Source organism: Castor canadensis, chromosome 2 (genome assembly GCF_047511655.1).
Source record: "Castor canadensis chromosome 2, mCasCan1.hap1v2, whole genome shotgun sequence".
In the NCBI taxonomy this organism is placed as follows: Eukaryota; Metazoa; Chordata; class Mammalia; order Rodentia; family Castoridae; genus Castor; species Castor canadensis.
Window position 1 is genome coordinate 174,068,856 of NC_133387.1, and position 21,755 is coordinate 174,090,610.

The following is a 21,755-nucleotide window of genomic DNA, read 5'->3' on the forward strand; positions in this document are numbered from 1 at the left end:
ACCATCCCCACCTTACCATCTTTCCACCAGATTATCACCTCCCTCTATCAGCCACACTCCCTGCAGAGAAGACCTGGCCTCATTCATCTACCCTGTCTCACCCCTCAACACAGTTTCCTGCGCAGAGGTGGTATATGATAAACATCTTTTAAATGAAATAAATCACTGCTTTGCATGTACACTTGAGTTCAAATCATGCTTGGTACTTTGGAGGTTCAGGTCAGGCCAGGTTAGATCTTTAATGGCAGCTCTAAGACACCCTGAGATTCCCACAGAATTCAGGTATGTGGACAATTTGGAGGACCTTGGGGAGGGTCAGGATGACTGGGCATCAGACTGGAGGAGGGTGGCATCCTTGGAGAAGGGAGGGAGATCTGAACACTGGCTCCCCCAAAATTCTAGCTCATTAGCACCTCCACTCAGGAAATAGGTCCTGCATTCCAGATATTCTCAGGGATCTCCCATCCTACACTGGACAACCCTGTATCAATAACAAGCCTGTGGTTTCTGACTCCAAATATTCCAGGCATGCACTGTAGCTCAGCAGCTCTTTGGGCATTCTGCTTCCTTAGGTTGCATTGCCAGGATGGCTCCACTTACTGTACCATGTTCTAGTTCAAGGGGAAATTTTAAGGCCCCATGGGGGCTACTCACTTACTGGTGATGAGGTGGGGTGCAGAGAAGCAGACCTAGAAAACACACACACACACACACACACACACACACACACACACACATCCCTCCTCATGGCCTGTCTCCTCTATAAAAGTCAGGCTGACCACTTGGCTCTGATGGGCTTTTGGCCCCACATTCCTATGACTCTCTATTGAATCAAAACTAAAAGAAGTCCTGGGCTCACCAAAAAAAAAAAAAAATATATATATATATATATATAATAAAATTATATATATATATATAAAATAAAATTATATATATATATATATAAAATAAAATTATATATATATATGATGTTCACCTGCTTCTTTCCCTTCCAAAAACCTCTAGGTGGTCACCCTTGGGCTGCAGTTTGAGGAATGGCCAGAGTCCCACATCCCTTGCCACCACTAGGGGGTGTGGTGAGCACACTTGGGAGGGTGGGCAAGGTCTTGGAGATCCTGGAGCAGGGAAGTTAGGGACCTGAGGGTTTCCTGCCCTTGTGGATGCTGGTGGTTGCTCCAGAATGCCTGGAAAAGGTAGAACAAGCACACCTTTGTCTTGGGGTCTGGATTAAGCTCAGGGCTTTTCCAAGCCAGGCCAGGAAGGAGGGTATCCAAATGGCCTCCAATCCCCCTGGGCTACCACCAGCCAAGCCACCCTTCATTTCCTACACCCCACACATCAAGCCAGAGCTGATGCTAAACAAAGCTTCACCGCAGGGGTACAGGTTGTTTTACATATGATTTGAATATTGTTTCTTTCAAGTCAAAATAGCACAGCAAGCCCCTCCCCACCCAGGCCTCTCCCTTAGTTATCATTTGTTCCCCTGTAGGGCCTCCAGCCCTTGCTTATCCTGTCAGTTCAGGTGGTCCAGCCAGAAAGCGCATGGAGCTGGTTGGTCCCCCGGGCTGCCTATGCTTGGTGGTATTAATGGTGCGGTCTCCTTTCTCCTGCCCACAGATCCTCGATGTGAATCAATCCCATGATGCAACATGCCTCCCCAGCCCCAGCTCTGACAATGATGGCCACGCAGAATGTCCCTCCCCCACCCTACCAGGACAGCTCACAGGTGAGTGTGCCAGGGAAGAATGGGGAGGGAGTGTGGTGGCCTTGGCAACCTCATGGTGGTGGGGGGTTGATGTCTGTGATATTCTGCGGCTAACAGGCAGGGCTAGGCTTGCTTCAGTGTTAGCAGTACTGGAGGCTCTGCCTCTAGCAGGCCTGTGGAGGCATCTCTGCAGAGTCCTGTGAACTCAGACTCTAAAAAGGATTCATTGCCTTGACAAAATGCCATGTTTGGAGCCTACTTGGGTATTTCTGTCACTAGGACCATAAATTGGGGTAGTAGTCATAGACCTGTCCCCCACTCCCACTCCACAGACATTAGAACGTACAACTCGTGTAATCATCAAGACAAAATCCACACTCAGGTAAGATGTAAGTGAAGTCTACTTTTGAGTGTTTGGGGTATTTCCTGCTTAGGACTTTCTCAATACCAGATCCCCCTTACTTACTAGAGCCCTCTCGTCCAGGCTTCCTCTGCCTGCCTACTGGGAGAACTTCAGTTCTCATTTGGACTCTGCTGTGCTTCTACATAGAAAGAGCAGGATTCTTTCTCTGCACCCTCTATCGTCTTTTACCTGGTTCCCGGCTTGCACTCTCTGCTCAGCTTCCCCAGTTCTTCTGATACTTCCTGGTTTTAAATTCTGCAGTGGTTCTAGCACCTCCCAGGCAGCATCCTTCTCACAGTCTTCATAGTCTCTGCTTCTCGAAGCCTCCTGGATTGTGGGTGTTTGCAGTCCTTGAGACCTACTACTATCTCTGCTTTCCTCCACCTGCCCTCAGATCTCTGAGAGCCTAAGTTCTGCAACTGAGCTTTCCGTAAGAGGCTCCCTTCCCTGACCTGTCCCTTCATGCTCTTCTGTTTTCTCTACCCTGGTCTCACAAGTCAGTATTAATTCAATAATCTTTTTTTACTTTTATTACTTAGTGAGCATCTGTCACATGAAATGCACTCACCAGAATGTTTACTCATTCATGCATGTGAGCCTGTGTAGGGAGTGCCTACTGTGTGCCAGGTTACCTCTCTCCTCCAGCAGCTGTCTTCATCCTTCTCTATTTCTCATCATTAGCATTTCAAATGTAGCCCTCCTCACAGACCACAGGGAAGATCTGCATAAGGGTGTTAATAGGCAGTCCCAGGAGACTTTTGCTCACATTAGATCCTGTGGCCCTTGTGGTCCCAGCCTAATGTGAGCCTAGAGCAGCTGCTGTATACATCCTCCTCTTTTCCCAGAAAATGACCAGATGATATGGGCCGTTTTGCAGTGTTCTTCATTCAGACCACCTTTGACTCCTCTTCCCCTGAAAAGTACAAAAGCCCTGTCACTCACCAACCTTCCACCACATGTCCTTGAGTCACCAGCCTTGCCCTACACAGCAGCTTCACTCCCCTTCCTCAGCTCAACCCAACCAAATCTCATATTCATGGTTTGCTTCCTCCACGTAACTTCCCACAAATGACCTTTGGTCTGGACTTGGCATTTATACCAGCAACTCTGTTTGAAAGTTTTAGGCATCCAACAGTATATCAGTGTCCTTTCCTTTGTAGAGAAGTTCAGAAGGAGCCCCTAACTAGGGAGAAGAGAAAGTGACAGAGAAGAGGAACCTCTGAGTCATGATAGGGACCAGAAGCTAGCCTTCCTCCATAGATGCAGACCCATCCCTTAATCTGCTTGATCAGTGTTGGGACCTCCCAGGGTATTGAGAGGCACTGTTTCTTTTGTAACTGGATCCTGCTTTCCAAACTCCACAGTGGGACTGGGGAACAGAGGTGGGACATTGCTGTGTTAAGCAGGTAATGGGTGCCCATGGCCCCATACCCTAGGCTCAGGGATAGATAGAGCAGGCCTGAGAGGTCAGAGAGCACTGAATGGCACAGCTGGAGACGGCTGCTTCCTCCCTCTCTCCCCTCCCAGTGTTGCCTGCCTGGACAGCTGGGAGAAGTTTTGGTTTGGCAGGGATTAGCCAGAGAGCTGTAGTAAGGGCCTGTGTTGTCCAAGAATGCTGATCCAGAAGCCTAATTTAATTCTCAGCATACATACAGCTGGTTGAATAAATCCCAGCTGCTGAGGGAGGGGATGAAGGTGGGGCTGCAGCCCTAAGGTGCTCAGCCCCCCAGAAGCCACCACTGAGCTGCTCTGGCCTTTGTGGGTCTCAGTGTTCGTTGAAGAGTGATCAAGCCAAGGTCTTGGGGTCTTTATGGCCTTGGCTAAGCCACTAGGCTATGGCTAAATTGCCATTGGTCTTCCCTCAGCTGAGCTGGTTTCCAAGAAAAGGCCTGAATAGGGGGAATGTTAGGGCAGGGATGGAGGGGAGTGAGGAAGCGGGGGCTGAGGTCCCCCAACAAAGGTCCCCAACTCATGAGGCAAAGTTTGTCTTCAAAGTGTGGCCTTTGGAGCCAATTGACTCTAGAGGGGGCCCATCTCTCCCATTCTTTAGGCCTGGGGTGACTCTTCTTCCACATGTGCTTGGCCACTGGCATTCGATGACAGGACCTTGTGCTGGTCCTCCTGCCTTCCTTCCTCTCAGCTTTCAAGAGCTGACCCCCAGCTCCTCAGGGGATGCTCCATTTCTCTTGTAATGTCATTATCCTAAAGAATCAGCTGCTCTCTGACACTCAGTGTCTTCAGGAAAGAGGGCCTTATAATAGGAACATAGGTCAGAGACGCAGGGGATTTGCATTCTAAACAGGGCTCTTGGGAATGGAGGCCCTTTCCCTCCTCATTCCTTCAGGTCGGCTCACTTCTAGCCCCTGTATGACACATCTCTATATCACCTCTTCAGAAACCCAGCTTCCTCCACAGGCAAGAAATGGACAGTCTCTGATATGAAGTCCCCAAATGAAAAAGGAAGCGAGAAGCAGAGCCCTTCCTCTGAGACCCGAGCAATCGTTTTAATAATGTTCCCGTTGTGCTAAGGGCTAGCAATACTGAACATAATCTATTCAAATGCACAGGAGAATGTCACTTTGGAAAATTAGGAATCTGCATTAAAAAATTCCCAAGCCCCGGACCTTCTTTATAATAAATTAGAAATTTTTTTTGAGGCAAGTTCTTAACTTGACAATTTTCATATTTGAAGTTTGGGGAATAAAGTTATTAAAAATGAGGGAGACTTTTTTTTTCTTCCCATTTTAGCAGAGAAACATTAATGATTATGGCCCCATGCTATTTGGGCATAAGCCAAAGAGGCATAGTGGCTAAGTGGCTTCTAGCCTCTCAGTACTGTTTGAGTCCATCCAGGAGAAATTCTATGATTACTCATAAAGACATCACTCTGTTTATTGTGTACTGAAGAATGACTGTACATTTAGAAATTGCAAAAGTAGTAACCCAGTGGAACCCTTCCTATAAACACTTCCTCCTTCCCATGGCTTACTATTACATTCTACTAGGGTAGCAGCACTCCCCTACTGTCTAGCTACAATAGCAGCATGCTGTAGCTGGGTCCTTAATCTAGACTCTCACTTTATGCCCAGAAGAGGTAGGGGTGAGCCACTGGGGATCATGTTTAATGAAAACACAGTCTCCAGGAAAATGATATAAGCTAGGTGTATAATCCCTCAGTTCAATACACTGTGTTAATTCCTGCATCACTCACTTTGTTCTACACCTCTGCCACAGTGGGCATGGCCATCACTGTCACCTGCACTTTCACAGTCCACTCCTCCAGCATCCCTGCTAACTATAATGGAACACCATTATAGTCACTCCCCTCTCGTAAGGGCTTAGAGTCCCAGCAAGTGTTTCTCTAGCCTTCCTCTAGAATGTGCTCACACTCATAGGCATTTATCCTTCATTCATGTACTCTCTCTTTCTACCCCAGAAATACCTTCTTCAAGTCTTCCTCTTTCCTATAACACTCTATATGCAACATCTTCCACCAAGCAAAGTTCTCCCTTCTGCAGCTCTACCAGCAACTCCGGGAGGTCATTGGGACTTACTAGGGAGGACAGCAACTTCTGCACCCTCATTTACCCCATGAAACAGGCTCTAGCTACCAGCACTCCCCACCCCATGCTTTCTCAAACATAGTCGCTTACCTGCTACTCCATGAACACCTTTGCCCTTGGTTCACAGGCAAGACACATATTTTTATCTGGTCTATTGGTGCATATATTCAATATTTTGTATTCTTCTGTCTGCATGTCCCCAGCAAGTCAGAAATCCTTGTCTGATCCACCAGGCCTAGCCCCTATGGATGTGGGCAGTCAGTGGATAATGTAGATTAGGAACGAATTGATAGGTAGGTAGCTGGTGTAGAGTGACTTGACAATAGCTGCTATTAAAAGGATTTTGGCAGCTTACTAAGTCTGAGCCTCATTACTGACCAGAGAGAACAAGACAGGCAAAGTCAGAACTTGAAGTTCTGGACTTGTATGGGAAGGTCACTTCAGAAGGAAGTTAAGCTTTGGCTCGAGGCTGCCCTGGAGGGAGGAGAGTGGTGTCCAGGATCCCAGCGTCTACACTTGCCAATCTGATGTAGAAACTACCTGCACACCTACCCTGCAAGAGGCCAGTAAGACTGGGGCCAGCTGTGTGTGGGGAGCCTAAGTGGTCTCTCTTGCTTCTCTGAGTACTTTCTTTCCCTCCCCATCCTAGCACCACCCCACTAGGCTAGGCCAGGGGTGCATCATCCTGGGGAATCTGGCTGGGCTTTGATCAGTCATTAGGATCCCCATGCTGGTTTCATTAACTAGAGACAGAGGGGGTGGCTGGGGCCTCTGGCTGTGAATGGCCTCCATCCAGGCTGTGCAGCTGTGATGGGCAGGGCAAGCGGGTTCAGATGTTGTCACACTAGTTTACATTCCTCTCATCTCTTTAAGGCCTGGAGCCCCCTGCCTTGCAGGGCCCTCTGCTCAGCTGCCTGTGAAACACATTTGCTCTGCCGCAATAGAGTTAATTCAGCTGCTTTGAAAGTTCCCTAAGCCTTTTCTGTAGCTGTGATTGACAGCTCCTTCTGCCCCTGGGGGCAACACCCCAGGGACCATATGGGGGACCCACCTTTCCTTGCTTTGACTCATCAAAACAGACTCTTCTCTTTCTTTTTTATTTTCTGCTGGGCCTTTCTTCCCTTTGTGCACAGTGACCTCTCTCCCTGCCTGCTTGGGCCACCCATGTCTTTAAACTGGACAGATCTCCAGACTCCAACTCACCCCAGACCTGTATTCTTCATTGTGTAAAAAGCAAAAATAACCTCCAGATCCAACTGGGGGCCTTCTGCTCCAGTGGAGGAGTCAGTGGGTTAGCTCCATGACTTTGAAGTCTGTGAGGAAACATGCTCATGACCTAGACCAGGTTTTTTCCACTGATGAACTTACTATCTTAATTCTAATGGTTACAAAAAACACAGTGATCTTATTGTCTATCTCGTCATCTCCAAGCAGGATAAGTGCCCTAAACAGCTACAAAAATAGTTAATGGCCCAAGGATACAAAGCCTAAAATAAATCAGGGAACAGGTGAGCCATGTTAGCAGCAGGGCTAAGGAGCATTTCACATGCCTACGTCCCCTTCCTGTGACTTCTTCTGGGAGCTCCAGTGTCGCTGTGGCTTAACGAGAGGGGTCTGGGTAAGGACCCAGGATGACTGTTGCCCTTGGAGTTGGGTGACTCAACACAACAGAAATTCTGGGTCCTAAGCCTGGCCCCAGCTCAGCTGCTGATGAATTATACAGATTTAGACAAGACATTTCAGCACTATTTCATCCATTCAATAAATACTGAGCACCTCCTATAGGTCTGGAGATTTTGTGCTATGCAGTGGAGGTGCAAAATTAGCAGAGGTTCTGCCCTAATGGGGCTGATAGTCTACTTGGGGCCATAGTTTCTGCACTGGTGAAATGAGGTCACCTTGCCTCACAGCTCATCAGAAGCATGGGTGTGAATGGTGTATTGTGTTTCTCAGGCTCTATTCATTTACCCATGCCCCAACCAACTTCTCACTCTATCTTCTGCACATCTTGCACAGCCCAGATTGGATTGAACTTTAATTACTTTTTATTAGGAATAGGCATATCAGATATATTTCTCATGTTGAGAACCCCCACCACCACCACAGAGGTACGCACACCCTGAGATTGTTAGTCCCCCTAAAGGACCTAATAGAAATCAATGGTTTGAGACTGATAAAAGTGAGGGATTCTCCAGAGATGGACAGGAAGAGTGGGTTGCAGTCACCTCCCAGCACGAAGATGGGAAGTGAGAGACTGACCTCCAAGTGCCAGGCCAGCCTGTGATCAGCCTCAGGTCAGTGATACCCCAGGACATGCAGTTAGGGCCTGGTCACAATTAACAGAACTCATTTTGTAAGCCACTTCCTACAAACCCTTGTGCAATTCATTAATTAATTGAGACATTCCCCCGCAAAGTACAGCACAACTCCTGTGTCTGGTTTCTCCAGTTAGCCCTGGGATCCTAGTGGAGGTGACCTGAGTCTGCTGTCCCAGGAACCCCTTCCAGATGCCAAGGCAGATCTGTTGCCAGTCCTTCCTCTCCTTGGGCTGACTGGGGATGTTTTAAAGATCCCTCTTTGTCCTCTCGGCTCCCTTTAACTCATCACTTACTCATTCCTCCACTCAATCCATCATTTAGTCATTTAACAAACACATTGGAGCCAGCCACAAGAGCTGGGGAGCCCATCCACCCATGGAGCAGACAAATAAAGGGCACAGATAGTGAGGTTAGATACCTGCAGCAGGGGCCAAGGTTGAGGTCTGGGAGTGTGGAGATCAGTAACGTCTTCTCGGGAAAGTAAGGGGAAGCTGGGTGGGAGGGAAACTCCTTCCTGCAGAGTAGCTGTGGGAGCAAAGGTGGGAAGCTGTGAGCCATCAGATGTGCTTGGGCAGCCTGGTGCAGTGGGGTCTGATGGTGAGGGAAGGAGGAGGGGGCTGTACCTCTTTATTGGGAGTGGTCAATGAGCAGCCCAGACTTGGAGCACCTTGGAGCTATTATCCCCACCCCCAGTATTGGCTATGCCCAGTGCTGCCTCCCACCAGTTCAGGCCAAACTTATTATTTACCATATGGCTTCAAGCCCTGACCTCCTTCCAGGTCCTTGGACTCCCTCCTGGTTGCCAGGAAAATGATCCATGCTGTCCTACCCCAGAACTGCTGGGAGCCTTAAGGGCCCCTAGTGGCCAGACCTGGGCTGCCCCGATGGGTTTCTGCAGGGTCTGGTCAATCCACATTCTGCCCCTGTCAGGTACAGGACTCAGAAGAGGGGACATCCTCTTAGGAAAAGTGTCTGATGACTTGTCAGCAGGTGTAGGTTGTCCAGGGTTTGTAGGAAGTTACCTGAGAGAGGTATGTGGCCCTGATAGTCACAACAAATAAGACCAGGGCTGAAGGAAGGGTGTGTGTAGGGAGACACAGAAGATATGGGTGCTAGGGTCTCTGGGATGGGTTAGGGTTTGGATTCAGAGGAGGAAGATTGGCAAAAGGAGCATTAACAGGTCATAGAGGAGGACCAGGCACAGTGGCTCATGCCTGTTATCCCAGCACTCAGGAGACAGAGGCAGGAAGGTTGTGAGTTCAAGACTAGTCTGGGCTACATAGCAAGATGCTGTCTCCAAAAAAAAAAAAAAAAGCAAAACTAACTAACTAAACCAATGGTAAAAGTGCTTAGAGGTTTAGGAATGTGGCCCAGTGGTAGAGTCTGCCTGGCATGCTTGAGACTCTGGGTTCCATCCCTAGCACCCAAATTTAAAAAGGGCTAAGAAGCCAAAGTTTGACTTCTTACTGGTGCTGAGCATCCACTATTTGGAAATTACCTCCCATGTAGTCTCGTGGTAGAGACCTGAGAATAAATATCATTAGCTCCATTTTCATCTGATGGGGAAACTGAGGCTCAAAGGAATTGGGTCACTTGCCCAAGGTGACAGCTGGTGATTGGCAATTTTGGTGTGTTTCTACCACACCAGAGCCCCCTTTCCTGCCCCTAAGTCCCTTGCTTTCAAAAAGTGAGTTCCTTCAGCTGAGGCACACTCATACCCACCCGACCCCATAGCAGCCCACAGTCAAAGGCAGCCAGCTATCAGAGTGTGGGCTGCAGGCTATGTGCATTATATTAACAGCAACTACCATTCATTGAGTAGCTATTTAATGCTAGCTGCTTTGCCATGCATTATCTCATTTAATTCTAACAACCCATTCATTAGGTATAATTATTCCCATACAAGGACCCTGGATCAGAAAGGTTGAGTAACTTTCCCAGGTCACACAGGCAGAAGGAGAGTCAAATTCAAAGAAGATGCTCATCCCAGTGCCTCCTAGCATGTACTGTTGCCTGCAGATCTGGTCTGGACGCCCACTGCTCCAGTTAATGTGAGGTCAGGTACTATAGGGTTCTCTTGTGGCCTGATGCATTCAGGGTCAGGAAGGTAAACCCATGATTAGAAAGGTAGCATCCAATGGGAAGTCCTACCTACTCTGTGCCAGTCATTCTCACATTCCATAAATTTTTGGGGTATTCTCTGCATCGGGTACTGAGGCTACAACAGTAAACCCAAGACCTGGACCCTGCCCTCAAGATCCTCCAGGCTAGTCGGGGAGAGAGGCAAGCAAGCAGGCCAGTGGAGCTGTGTGCCTAGGCCACAGAAGCACAGAGCAGAGGGACCTGCCCATGCCAGATTCTCCACCAAAGGAACAGCCATCCTCACAGCAGGGGTATCGTCGCTATCTCCCTTGAACCCCCAGAAGGTAAAATTTCGCATACAAGTTGCCCAGCAGTCAATGGCAAGGACAGGATTCAAAACTACTTTTTAACCAGTGCCAACACCTCTGCTCTTACTCACACAGGAGGCCTCCCTCGCATGCCACAAAACAACTTTGGTATTGTTCCTCATTCTGAGTCACCTGTTCCCACCTCCTGTGAGCAGCAGAGAGGAATGCCAAGCAGAGGAAACAACTGATTGCAATTCAGAGCTTGAGCACCTGAATGCTTGAGGCCTCTCACTGTCAAAACAATCCTCTTTCTTCCTGGGCCCTAGATCTTCAGGCTTCTCCATAGCCTCCACATGGGATGTCAGCTTAGCAGTGGGCACCCTTGGGTTAATAAACCCTTTGTGCCTTCCTTCTTGGATTCTGCATGGATGAGGCATTCCTGGAACCATTCTTGTTGGGGGGAATTGACTTTAACTGTGTATGTGAGGCTTGGGGACAGGGAAAAGCTGGGACCAACAGTGAGAACAATGTGAACTAAATGAAGATTAAGAACATGTGCTGAGAAGTGAACTCTGCTTCTTCTCTTCTGGGCCCTAGCTTCCTCTCCTTGAAAAGGGATAGTCCTACATGTCTGTAGTATTCCTACCCTGTCCCAGGTGAGCCTCTAAAGCAGCTTTCCTTAAAGGAAAGTTCGGAATCTGGAGTAGCCAGCTCTGAGACCAGATGGGAATGAAATAAGTGGCTTCATGCATTGTATCAGGCCAGTTTCTTCCATCTCAGACCAAAGAGAATGGAAGAAAATCAGCTTGGGAGAACACTGAGAGCAGTGGTGTGCCAGTAAATAGCTAACAATTGGCTCTCTGAGGGTGGAAATGGAGAGGGCAGGGAGGCCTAGTTTATACCATTTGCCAGTTTTCTTGGTGTAAATGTTCCCACCATAGCCAATTTCAAGATACCCATGTGCCACCAACCAGCTTGCAAAATTCCTGAACATTTTAACAATTGGTATTCACAGGCCAGAACAAGGCAGCTCCATAAGGCCATGCCCAGCCCTGGTACATCCAAGTTCTCTCCCTGTTCCCACTGTTCTGGCTATGCTATCCCCAAAACTGACCTCCAGGTATCCCCATCCCCCTGTAAGTCCCCAAGACCCTATAGACAGCCACAGGTCCTGTTCCTCAGAGCTCTAATTCTTGAGAAATAGAGGTCTCTGGCTAGAAAAAGAAACCTATTTGGAAGTACAGATTCATCCTCCAAACCTAGAAGAAATGCAGAGTTTGCTGAATTGGTCCCCACGAGCTATATAAATTTGAGTCATCATCCTCCTCAGACCTGCTCTGCTCTTCTCCCCTCCTCCCAGCCTCTAGGTGGGGCCCCTTGGGATGCGTGCAAGTGAGCACTTTTGATTTACATTTTTTTTCCTCCTATGCATTCCTCATTAGCCCAGCAGGACTTTCCTCCCACCTTTCCCCAAAGTCCTGCCTGGGAAGGAGCAGCTGAGAGGTAAAGGATCACCTGCCTCCTTCCTTTGTATTCTAGAAGATCATTTTAGTGGAAGCCTCTGTAGAATTCATTTAGTGGGCATAGCAGACGGTGCCACTCCACTGACAGTTCACTTTCAAACAAGTTGTATGGACATAGCAGTGCCTTGCTTTACGACAGTAGTACATTTTGGAGATTTCATGTTTAATAATATCAACAGCCCTCCATCTGGGAAGCACTACTGAGTTTTACATATTATGCATTACTCTAACTGAGCCTCTGGCCAGCTCAGTGCTGTGTCTGGTGAGTTAAAGCACCCTCATTGCATCCAAGCCTGTCAGTGTTGGAGGGAACTTTTGATGTCACCTAACCTGGCCATCCAGCCAAAGCTCCCATCACTTCCTCAGGGGACACACCTGGAGGCAGCTGACTCCAGCCTTGGAGAGTCAAGGGCTTGGAAATGTATTGCATAAATTAACTCCTCATTATAGATTTAATGCACTATAGTTTGGTCCTGTGGGGTACATAAAATAGGACTGATCTAATTTAATCCCCTCATTCAGACTTTTCGAGTTTTGCTTGTACCTTCCAGGATCCTTCCAGTAGTCCTCATATAATGTATGAGGACCAGGATTGTGATGGGATTCTATAGTATCCTAGTCCACTCCACTGAATGTGCTTTCCTATTCATGTTCAATCAAAGTACAGCAGGTTCATAAGCCTCCTATTCCATGAGCTTTGCTTCTGTTAAAGCATCCTTACACAGCATTAGTTTGAAGCTGGTTTTTTTTTCTTTTTGATAGACATATTACACTTTGGATAGATTGAGCTAGCTGTCAACTAAAACACTGTTGCTAAGCCATGTGTCCCTTGTAGTACACTAACGTTATTGATTTTTTTTTTGGTCCAAATATTAGAAGTGTTCAACTTTAACTTATTAGATGAAAATTAATCTTATTAGGTTTAGCCTATTTCTAAAATCTGTGAAGATCCTTTGGATCCCAATTTTATGTCATCCATAAATTTGTTGAGCATTTCTTTGGAGACTCTCTAAATTCTTGATAAGTATTGAAGAAGAGGACTAAAAAGGAAACATGTAGCCCATGACATCTGATTTTTGTTATCTGTTAGGTGTGGTTTACTAATCCATGCAATTGTCCACTGGACCACGTCTCCTCATGTTTTCCAAGGATTTTGGGAGATAACTTGTCAAGGTCATTAACACCATGATTTCCTGATCTGCCAGCTTAATAGTCAATGGCAAATCCACCAATTGAAGCTGGTCTTGGTGATGCACATCTGTAATCCCAGCACTTGGGAGGCTGAGGCAGGAGGATCATGAGTTTGAGGCACAGGGCCTCTTGGTAGATGGCAGGGACTTAAGAAGCATTTGAAAACATGGCCAGTTGTGTTAGCAAGCTAATGGATGAGTGAATTTAGTCCAGATCAGTGTGAAGAGGATTTCATTTTCTCTGAATCCACCTCCTTTCTCTTCTGAAAACTGGTACATTTGCTTCTATCTGTTTCCTTATAGCAGGTCTTTAATATCTGTGAATCCTAAAAGGTCACCAATTTGCTTGCTGATGAGAAAATAGGAGCTTAGGAAAGTTAAAGGATTTGCCCAAGGTCAGAGGCTAATAGAGAGAGACAGTAGGATTCAAGCAGTTGTCTGCTGGCTACAGGCAGCAAGATGCACTGCCAAAGCCCTTACTAGTTGGGAACATTTCCCCACATTAGCTAACAGCAAAAAGGATGTTTCTTCCTGACAAAAATGACACAGCATAGAAGAACACAGACACTTCTTTTATAGTCTCAATCTCATTCATCCCCTGTCATTCATTAATTCATTGACTCAATAAATATTTATTGAATTCTCACTAGTGCTAGACTCTTCTGGTCCTAGGACTACAACTGTTATGAGTCCTCCTCAAGCTTAAGCTTTAAATAGAAGTGGGGAGAAAATAAATAAGCAAACAGACATAATACGGTCATGGTAAGGGCTATGCAGAAAATAAAGCAAGAGGTTTAGGGTCTGGGTACATCTGAGAAAATATAAGTGAAGAGAAGAAGACATGCAAATGCCTTGGGATATACATACCAGCAATAATGCTTGTGCTCACAGAAATACAATACTTTTTCTTCCAGAAAGTAGGACCTGTATCCTATGATGAATTTCCCAGATGTAAAATATCTGATTCCTTCAAGGCAACTCATTCATTTATTCATTCACTCATTTTCTCAATGAATGTATTTGTTAAGCATCAATTGTCTTTATTAAATATGTCCATTTAGGTGCTAGAGATGCAGGAGTGAGCAGTAGACAGACAAGTGTGTTCAGGCCAACAACACAGTGTGATTAAGAGCCATCATGGTGCTAGGGTGATGGAAGAGAGGGAGGTGTGACACTATCCACTCTTTTAGAGATCTGTTTGACTAAAGGATATATAATGTAAAAGCATTAAATTCCATAATGATGGTTTTCAAAAAATTTGAAGCTACTGAACCATTTCTTTCAACAAAGCCTTAGACAGAAAGTCCAATATATAATATTAAAAGGAGTTTCTCGGGTTGGCACAAAATTGGAGGCCTCAGGACACCTTCCAAAACCTATAACACAGTATGAAAACCACTTCTGTAAATATTTGTTCTGGCCAAGAACAGAAATCTCTCCATTGTCCATTAAAACCTTATCTTCAAGTAGCCAGGTAAAACAAATTTGGAGACCCATTCAGTCATCAATCAAAACCATTAGAAGCATTACCTCTTGGCTTGCATTAAAAGAAATAAATAAACCTCTGCCCAAACAAGAACTGATTGAACTACTCTCTTCCTGATCTTCAAAGTCATCAAATCAAACTTATTACTGTCCAAGAGATTCATAAGCATAACTAAAAGGTATTGTTTTTCTACTTCTGGGCAAAGATCACTACATTTGCATTAAGAATCATCTCTTTCAAATTGTGCTGGGCATCCCCTGATGTAGGATGGCTCCTAGATTGTTTTTTAGAACATTCTCATTTGAAGAAAGGCCTGCTTTTCTTTCCACTGTAGCGTACCTACAAGTGGACATTCATCCTGCATTCACAATTCTCTTGCCCACATTCTCTTTTCCAGGCACACCACAGGCCAAGGAAAGACCTCACATTCCAGCATGGGAGTCTGCTGAGCTAACCTGTCACCTCCCTTTTCTTCCCTCTGTAGATGACGGCAACTGCCCAGCCACCCTCTAAGGCCCAGGCTGTCCACATCTCCGCACCCTCGGCTACCGCCAGCACACCTGTACCCAGTGCCCCTATTGACCCCCAGGCCCAGCTGGAGGCTGACAAGCGAGCTGTGTACAGGTAGGAGACTCTCAAGCCATGCTTAAAAGCCACCAGACAGTGTCAGGCCCAGCTCCACTGTGAGAGAAGAGAATGTAGGGTAGACGGTGGGCTCATCAGCAACTGGGTGGCCAGCAGCTGCTCTCCTCAGCCTTCCTCTCTCTCATCAATCAAGAAATTCTCCAGCTAGGCACTGTGGGTTGATTATAACTCCCTGGAAGTATCTATGAGGGATATGGAGGCCAGGGCCCTATCTCTATAAGGACCCTGTTCCCATCTCAATTGGGGGGATGAGGCCTAATGAACCTCAGATATGCTCAGTCAACAGGTATCTGCCTCAGGACCCTCTCCTTGCCCTGCCCCCTCTTGCCTTTACTCCAACAAGCCCACCAGAGCACTGGACATCTGGTTGTACCATCCACGACATGGCAGCACAAACACATTGTATGTATCCAAATCACAGAGGGAGCCTAAGGACTCTCAGGTGGGACTCCAAGTCCTAGATTCCATGCTCAAAGATGCTAAGTCAATAGGTCAATGTAGACAGAGAGAGGTGAACTTTTTAAAAAGCATTCCAAGTCTTTGAACTACACTTTGATTCATGGTGGTCTTTGTGTTTTAGGTGTTGTAGGTACTAGCACTCTCCCCCAAGATGGGGAGTTTGCTGGCAGCAGGCAATTGTTCATCTTGTTCTGTGTCTGCTCCATTCACTCAGGGTTGAGTCCTGAATGTTGCAGAGGAATGGATGAGTCTCATCGAGGCCTGTCTGCCTTGATGTACTCTAATTCTTGTGTGCATGGTTGGGGAAGAGGATGCAGTCCCCTGAGAACAGGCCTGAATGAGGCTCCATCAATACTGTACTGTATTGATGCCAGACCCTTGCTCATATTTGTAAGCTCCTACGTTCCCGTGAGTCAGCAAGCACAGCCTATCCTGACTGGGCATATATTGCAGCTAATGTCAGTAACATGTAGAATGATGTCCCCAAGACAAATGTATAGGAAGATTGGTTCCTTCCTTACTCCTTCTCCTCCCCCAGTGACAATGATAATGGTGGTAATTAGTACTGTTATTATCGTTATCTGTGGCATGATTTTTAGTTACTCAGATGAGCAGAATGCCTCTAATGTCAACAGGTGAAAGTCCAGAGCAGTGGTATGATCTATGGTCCTTCTAGGCTCTGCAGAAAGATAAAACACAGTACCAGCACCCCCAATCCTCCTTCACCCCCCTATCTCTCTCTCTCTTATTATTTCTCTCTCTCTCTCTCTCTCTCTCTCTCTCTCTCTCTCTCTCACACACACACACACACACACACACACATACACACACCTGTGCAATGCACAGGCCAGGCCCAGATGCCTGCAGGCTCAGAGTCACTGATACCCTTGGAGAGTATGATCCGGGCTCCCCAGTGTAGGACATGCCCACCTGTCCTCTCTCCCCTCCCTCCTTCACACTCTTCTATTGAACCCTTACTATTATAATATTGCAGGTCCTGTGCTGGACTCTAGGGAAAGGGGGTGAGATAGGAAGGTAGATGCATGAACTTCCCTTTTTCTCTCCAGGAACCAATAGATAAGCAAATAAGAAACCAACTCTATGTGGTTAGGACAACAGGGCAGCCTTCCTGAGGAGGCAATATTTGAATATGATCTTATAGACAAAGAGATCTCACCAGGTGGAGAAATTAGGTGAAATAAGACCCTTCAGTCATAGTGGAACCTGGTGTGTTTCAGGAATGGCTGGTGGTCAGAGCATCTGGGTGTGGGGAGGTGGGGTTGCACAGCCACCTGTAAATTAAGCTGGGCAATACCTGGTGAGCGTGTGCTTTTGTGAGTAACCTAAGAAGGGAGATGGGAGTACAGTGGCCTCTGAAAACTGCCCAATGGCCTGATGACTTGTGGTGTATTCATCATCCTCTATTTATATGGTTGCTATTCAAAGTGTGATCCTTGGACCAACAGCATCCTGTCATGTGGGAGCTGATTAGAAATGAAGAATCTTAGGGCCCACCCAGACCTCAGGATTCATGAGCGGCACTTCACAAGGTCCCAGGTGATTCTCATGCATGCCCTAGCATCTTCTGGTCCTATGCATCTTCTCAGACCCCTGGGTGTAGAGGCCAGTAGTGAATATGAATGGATCATGGTCTAGAGAGACCCTCTAATTAGAGGTGGAACAGAAAGTTTGTGGACACCTAGGCTTGAGTCTTACCTCTGCTGAGTGTTAGTCTCTCTGAATTTTTGTTTCATGATAGAACCAAAGTGGTAGATTTGGTAACAATTAATGAGACAGCCCATGTAATCACAGGCACCGCATCTGTCACAAAGTTGTGGGTTTCCTTGGTTCTACCAGTGGGTTCCATTGGCTCCAAAGTCCTTCCCAAGACCCCAGGCTCAGGCTAAGCTGTAGGAGAGGTGGGTCACTGTCCCATGGGAGCTGTCCACCATGATGTCACTTGAAGTATGGCCCAGACTTTCCTTCAACTAACACTTCTTTCTGCTCACCTCACTCCTGAGCTTTACCTTCTCCTAAGAGACTGACAATCCCACAGCCCTTATTTAGGCATCTGATGCTGTAGAGGCACTCCCAGGCCGCTGGAGCTGACCCCCACACCATTAGTCAGCTCCCCAGCCCTCCAGTCCTTCTGCCTCCTGGCCCAGTGCCTCCAAGTTATCTCCCACAACCACACCTCTCCCATTAGTACCAACCACCCTCTCTGTAGCCATTGCCTGGGTGACTGGCCTCCTCTTGGGTTCGGTAATTTTAATTAGATTTGCGTGCCTGGGGCAGCCTGGTTGCTCCACAGCTCATCAGGGAGTCTGCATTTCATGTCAATAAATGTAACAAGACCCTTTCCATTCAGATTAGTGCCTAGCACTGGCTTTTTAGAAGCTCCCACCAGGGCTCCTCCCAGAACCCCAGATGAAGGAAGATGAGAGAGGCTCCTCTCTGCCCCTTCTGGAAGGCAGAGGGGCAGTATGACAAAGGGGGAGGGAGCCTGCCAGTGTCCCAGAGGTTTTATTTGTGTATGAGGATGTGTTAATGAAATGTATTGGTTTCCTTCTGGTGTGGAAGCTGGGGGTCGGGAAAAGCAAAGCCCGTCTTTAATTGGATCATACCAGAGCATCATCTGGGCTAATCAGCAAGGCAACCAGGAGCTCCTGCTCAGATTAATGATTAAAGTCTAATCCGAGCAGATCCCATGATTGGATGCACATCCCGGGTAATTGTGGCCCAGGAGCAATGATGAGAAGAGTCCAAGGAGGGGAGGCCAGTGGAATGGGGGGCCTTAGGTTTGGACCATGTTTAGTTCTCTCCTTTACCAACCCCACCACAACCCTATGTTTTCTTCCAAAGAAGTTCAAATTTAACTTGGACCACAACACCCCACCTACCCATGTTGTTGGTGGTCAGGTGTCAGGTGCTGCTTGAGACCTGGGGATTAGGTTGCATTGCAGAGACAGGACCAGAAGGGTGAGGCTAATCCAACTTTCACTCTCCCTCCTCCCCTCCAGTCTCCTTCCTTCCCCTTTGAAGTGAGTGGGTTCCCATGGAAACCGTGATGTCCTGGGGATCAGAAGAGTGGCAGGGAGCTAGGCTGGCCAGGTGCAAGTGGGGGAGGAAGAGGGCGGCTTTGCAGAGACTGCTCTGCTAAGGTATTGGTTCGCTCCCCTAAGGCTGCCAGAACCTCTCTCGGAGCCCAGGAAGTCGCCACCCAGCAGCGCTGGAGAAGTTACGTATTATTGATAAGGAAATGCTGGCTGGAGGTGTGTGCAGTGAGAAAATAGCCAGGGCAGTTGCTCTCTGCTTTTTCACTAAAAATGCTAGAGAATCAAGCTGCAGGATCAGGTGAAGAGGGAGATATCACCCTATACACTGTATTTCTCCTTGGTGGCATTACTCACAATTGAATTAATTGGGTTAACATTTGGGTTTGCATTATTTCTATTCCCTCACTTATCCTCCATGAGGACAAGGTCTGTGCCTGTCTTGCTCATTGTTTTGTCCCCAGCACCTTACACATCTTTTAGAGTCAACAGCTTAGACTAAGTAGATGCTGAATGACTTGTTGAGTGGGTTCACTAAGTAAGTTAAGCAGTACCCCATAAATATGCTGTACTTCTAAACTGATGTGCTGGCAAATGGCTCTAGGGGGTGAGAAGAACGGGAGAGCCCTGAGTTGTAACATTTGCCAATTTCCAAGATATAAATCTTCCTACTGTAGCTCATTTCAAACTGCCAACACGTGCTACTGAACAGGTTTGGGAAGAGATGCACACAGTCAGCTCTTGCCAGCCATAAAGTACAAACCCAAGATAGAGAGCCAAGTTGCTATTTTTAAACAGGTGTGCCATCCAGTATGTTGATTCTTTGGAATGGTTTGACCACCGTCCTACATTCTTGGTTCTCATGGTCCTCTCTGGTCTAAGTCTAGGTTCTTAATTTGAAATATTCTTTCCTAATGATTTATTCAGAATAGTGATGTGATGGAATAAGTGCCATGTAAGTGTCTGCAGTTATGATGTTTCACCTGAAGGGATGGCAGAGTGGCTCAAATGGTTGAATGCCTGCATAGTTAGCATGTGGCCCTGAGTTCAAACCCTAGTACCACCAAAAAAAAAAAAAAAAAAAGAAGGAAAAATATTTTCAATAATAATAATAATAAAAAAGATGTTTCACCTGAAACTCAGGCAGTCCATGCAGTGAATCTTCTCCTTCAGATTCTACTCAGTGCTATCTCTTTCCATCTTCCTGAACAAAGTCCCACCTTCACTCCCAGTATCTCTGTCTTGTCCAAGTTGCTTCCAAACCTTCTTTAACTTATCAGTGAATGAACTGCCTCCTGCAGCTCCAGAAACCCTGTAAACCCTTTTGCCTTCTCTTTTGCTTCTCAGCTTTCCAAACTTGACCTTTCCATACCATGTGTGTAGGTCTTCACATCAGTCCCATCTCCCCATAAACCACATGCTCAGAACTTCTACCCAAGTGTGCCCTACTCCTGAGAGCTCATGCCCAAGTCCAACTGTAGCTCAATAAATGATGTGTATTTCTAACATCCTGTGCCTATTACACTTGCTTCTGTAGCACTAAGACCATATTCCTCTCAACTCCGCACCTGCTTAGGGAAGGGTCAAAACAGGCAGTGGGAGTGTTCAGATAGCTCCCATGAGACCATCCTAGAGGTCAGTGATGCCCAGGCTTGATCCCAACAGTCCTTTAAATGAAGGTGCAAAGGCAGCCCTGAGTGGCTATGCTGGGCAGTGGGAGGTAGAATAGCACTCTATAAACACATGTGGTGATAACTAGCTTTGTCACCTTGAGCAAGTTAATCTCTCAGGGCCTCTGTTTTCTCAACTGTCAAAAGAAAACACTAATAGTCAGAATAAAATTGCATAGTATAGGGTAATATCTGGCAGACAGAGCAGTGAGTGTTAGATGAACTGTGTGTCTTAAGCAGAGTGGTGAGCATGGGTCACTTTGCCTGCTCCATCTGGCACTCCCAACATGGGCCTCAGGATTAGGAGCATAGCCTTTGGACTTTGGTTGCTTGGCTCACACTCTGGCTACTGCACTGGACACTTAAACCTTTCTATGCCTCAGTTTCCTCATCTGTAAAATGAGATTTAAACTATTACTGTCTCTTCATCAGGATTTTCATGAGGATTAGATGGCAGAATGCAGGCAAAGTGCTTGGTAAAGAACCTAGCAGTTGGGGAGCACCCTATAGGTGTCAGCTGCTATTGGATGTTTGAGAAAATTGAACCAAGAAGGGTTGGTGAGACCAGGAAGTTAAATGGCAGACACAATGATGATGAGGGTGGTCCCAGTCAAATGGCCTTCACATTGCAATTCAATTAAGCATTTGTGAAGTCTCTCATGTGTATGTAAAATGTGGTGTTAAATTCTGAAAGGCATTACACATGAAGAAGAAATGGTACAGGGAAGGGGGAAGATCAACAGAGAAAGTAGCTGAAATATAAACTTGGCACATAGGAAGGGCTCAAAAAAGTATTTGTAATTGACTACAAGGCATCTGCCCAGTGTGGGAGAGTTGCACTGCTTTTCCCAAGGGAGGTGAGCCCCAAGAAAATGACAGCCAGGTTGCCTTTCCCGGAGTTAAGTGGTAGATGCTCAGGAGGAAATAACCCTAAGTTAGTGGCTAAGCATGGGGGCTGGGTCCTGTTGTGACAGTCCTCTTTAGCAACTGCCTGGTCCAGAACCCTGGGAACTGGCACTTCCTAATGAGGTGTCTTTGAGGGAACTCATCCACCCAGTGACCAAAGAGTGTTCTGGCTCCAGCAAGGCGACCCTGGGGCTTAACCCTCTGTCTCCACTGGCAGTGCACTTGATCAATCCTGGAATGTGCGGGGTGAGGTGGCCTGAGAATGTTGTGAGAGAAATGTAGCCATTCCAAGGGAGAAGTTGGGACCAGACCTTCAGGCCAGGACCCCTGGAGTACTAGGTGTTGTGAACAGATGTTTCCCAGCTGTGTCCTTGACCAAGCTATGTAGACTGAAGGGTCCAGCAGGCAGTCTTAGCTTTTGGAAGCAGCTGGATTCACTGGCAT

General features: G+C 46.9%; 1 protein-coding gene across 12 annotated transcripts in view; it reads left to right on the forward strand.

Annotated features, from left to right (window-relative positions):
* Pknox2 (PBX/knotted 1 homeobox 2) overlaps positions 1-21,755 on the forward strand; it is a 257,000-nt gene that overhangs the window by 178,997 nt on the left and 56,248 nt on the right. For all 12 annotated transcript variants that reach the window (XM_074066455.1, XM_074066456.1, XM_074066457.1 and 9 more), the window contains 2 exons: positions 1,618-1,726; positions 15,063-15,202. In XM_074066455.1, coding sequence (XP_073922556.1) covers positions 1,640-1,726; positions 15,063-15,202 — 227 coding nt within the window. In that variant the 5' untranslated portion in view covers positions 1,618-1,639. The remainder of the gene's footprint in view (positions 1-1,617; positions 1,727-15,062; positions 15,203-21,755) is intronic.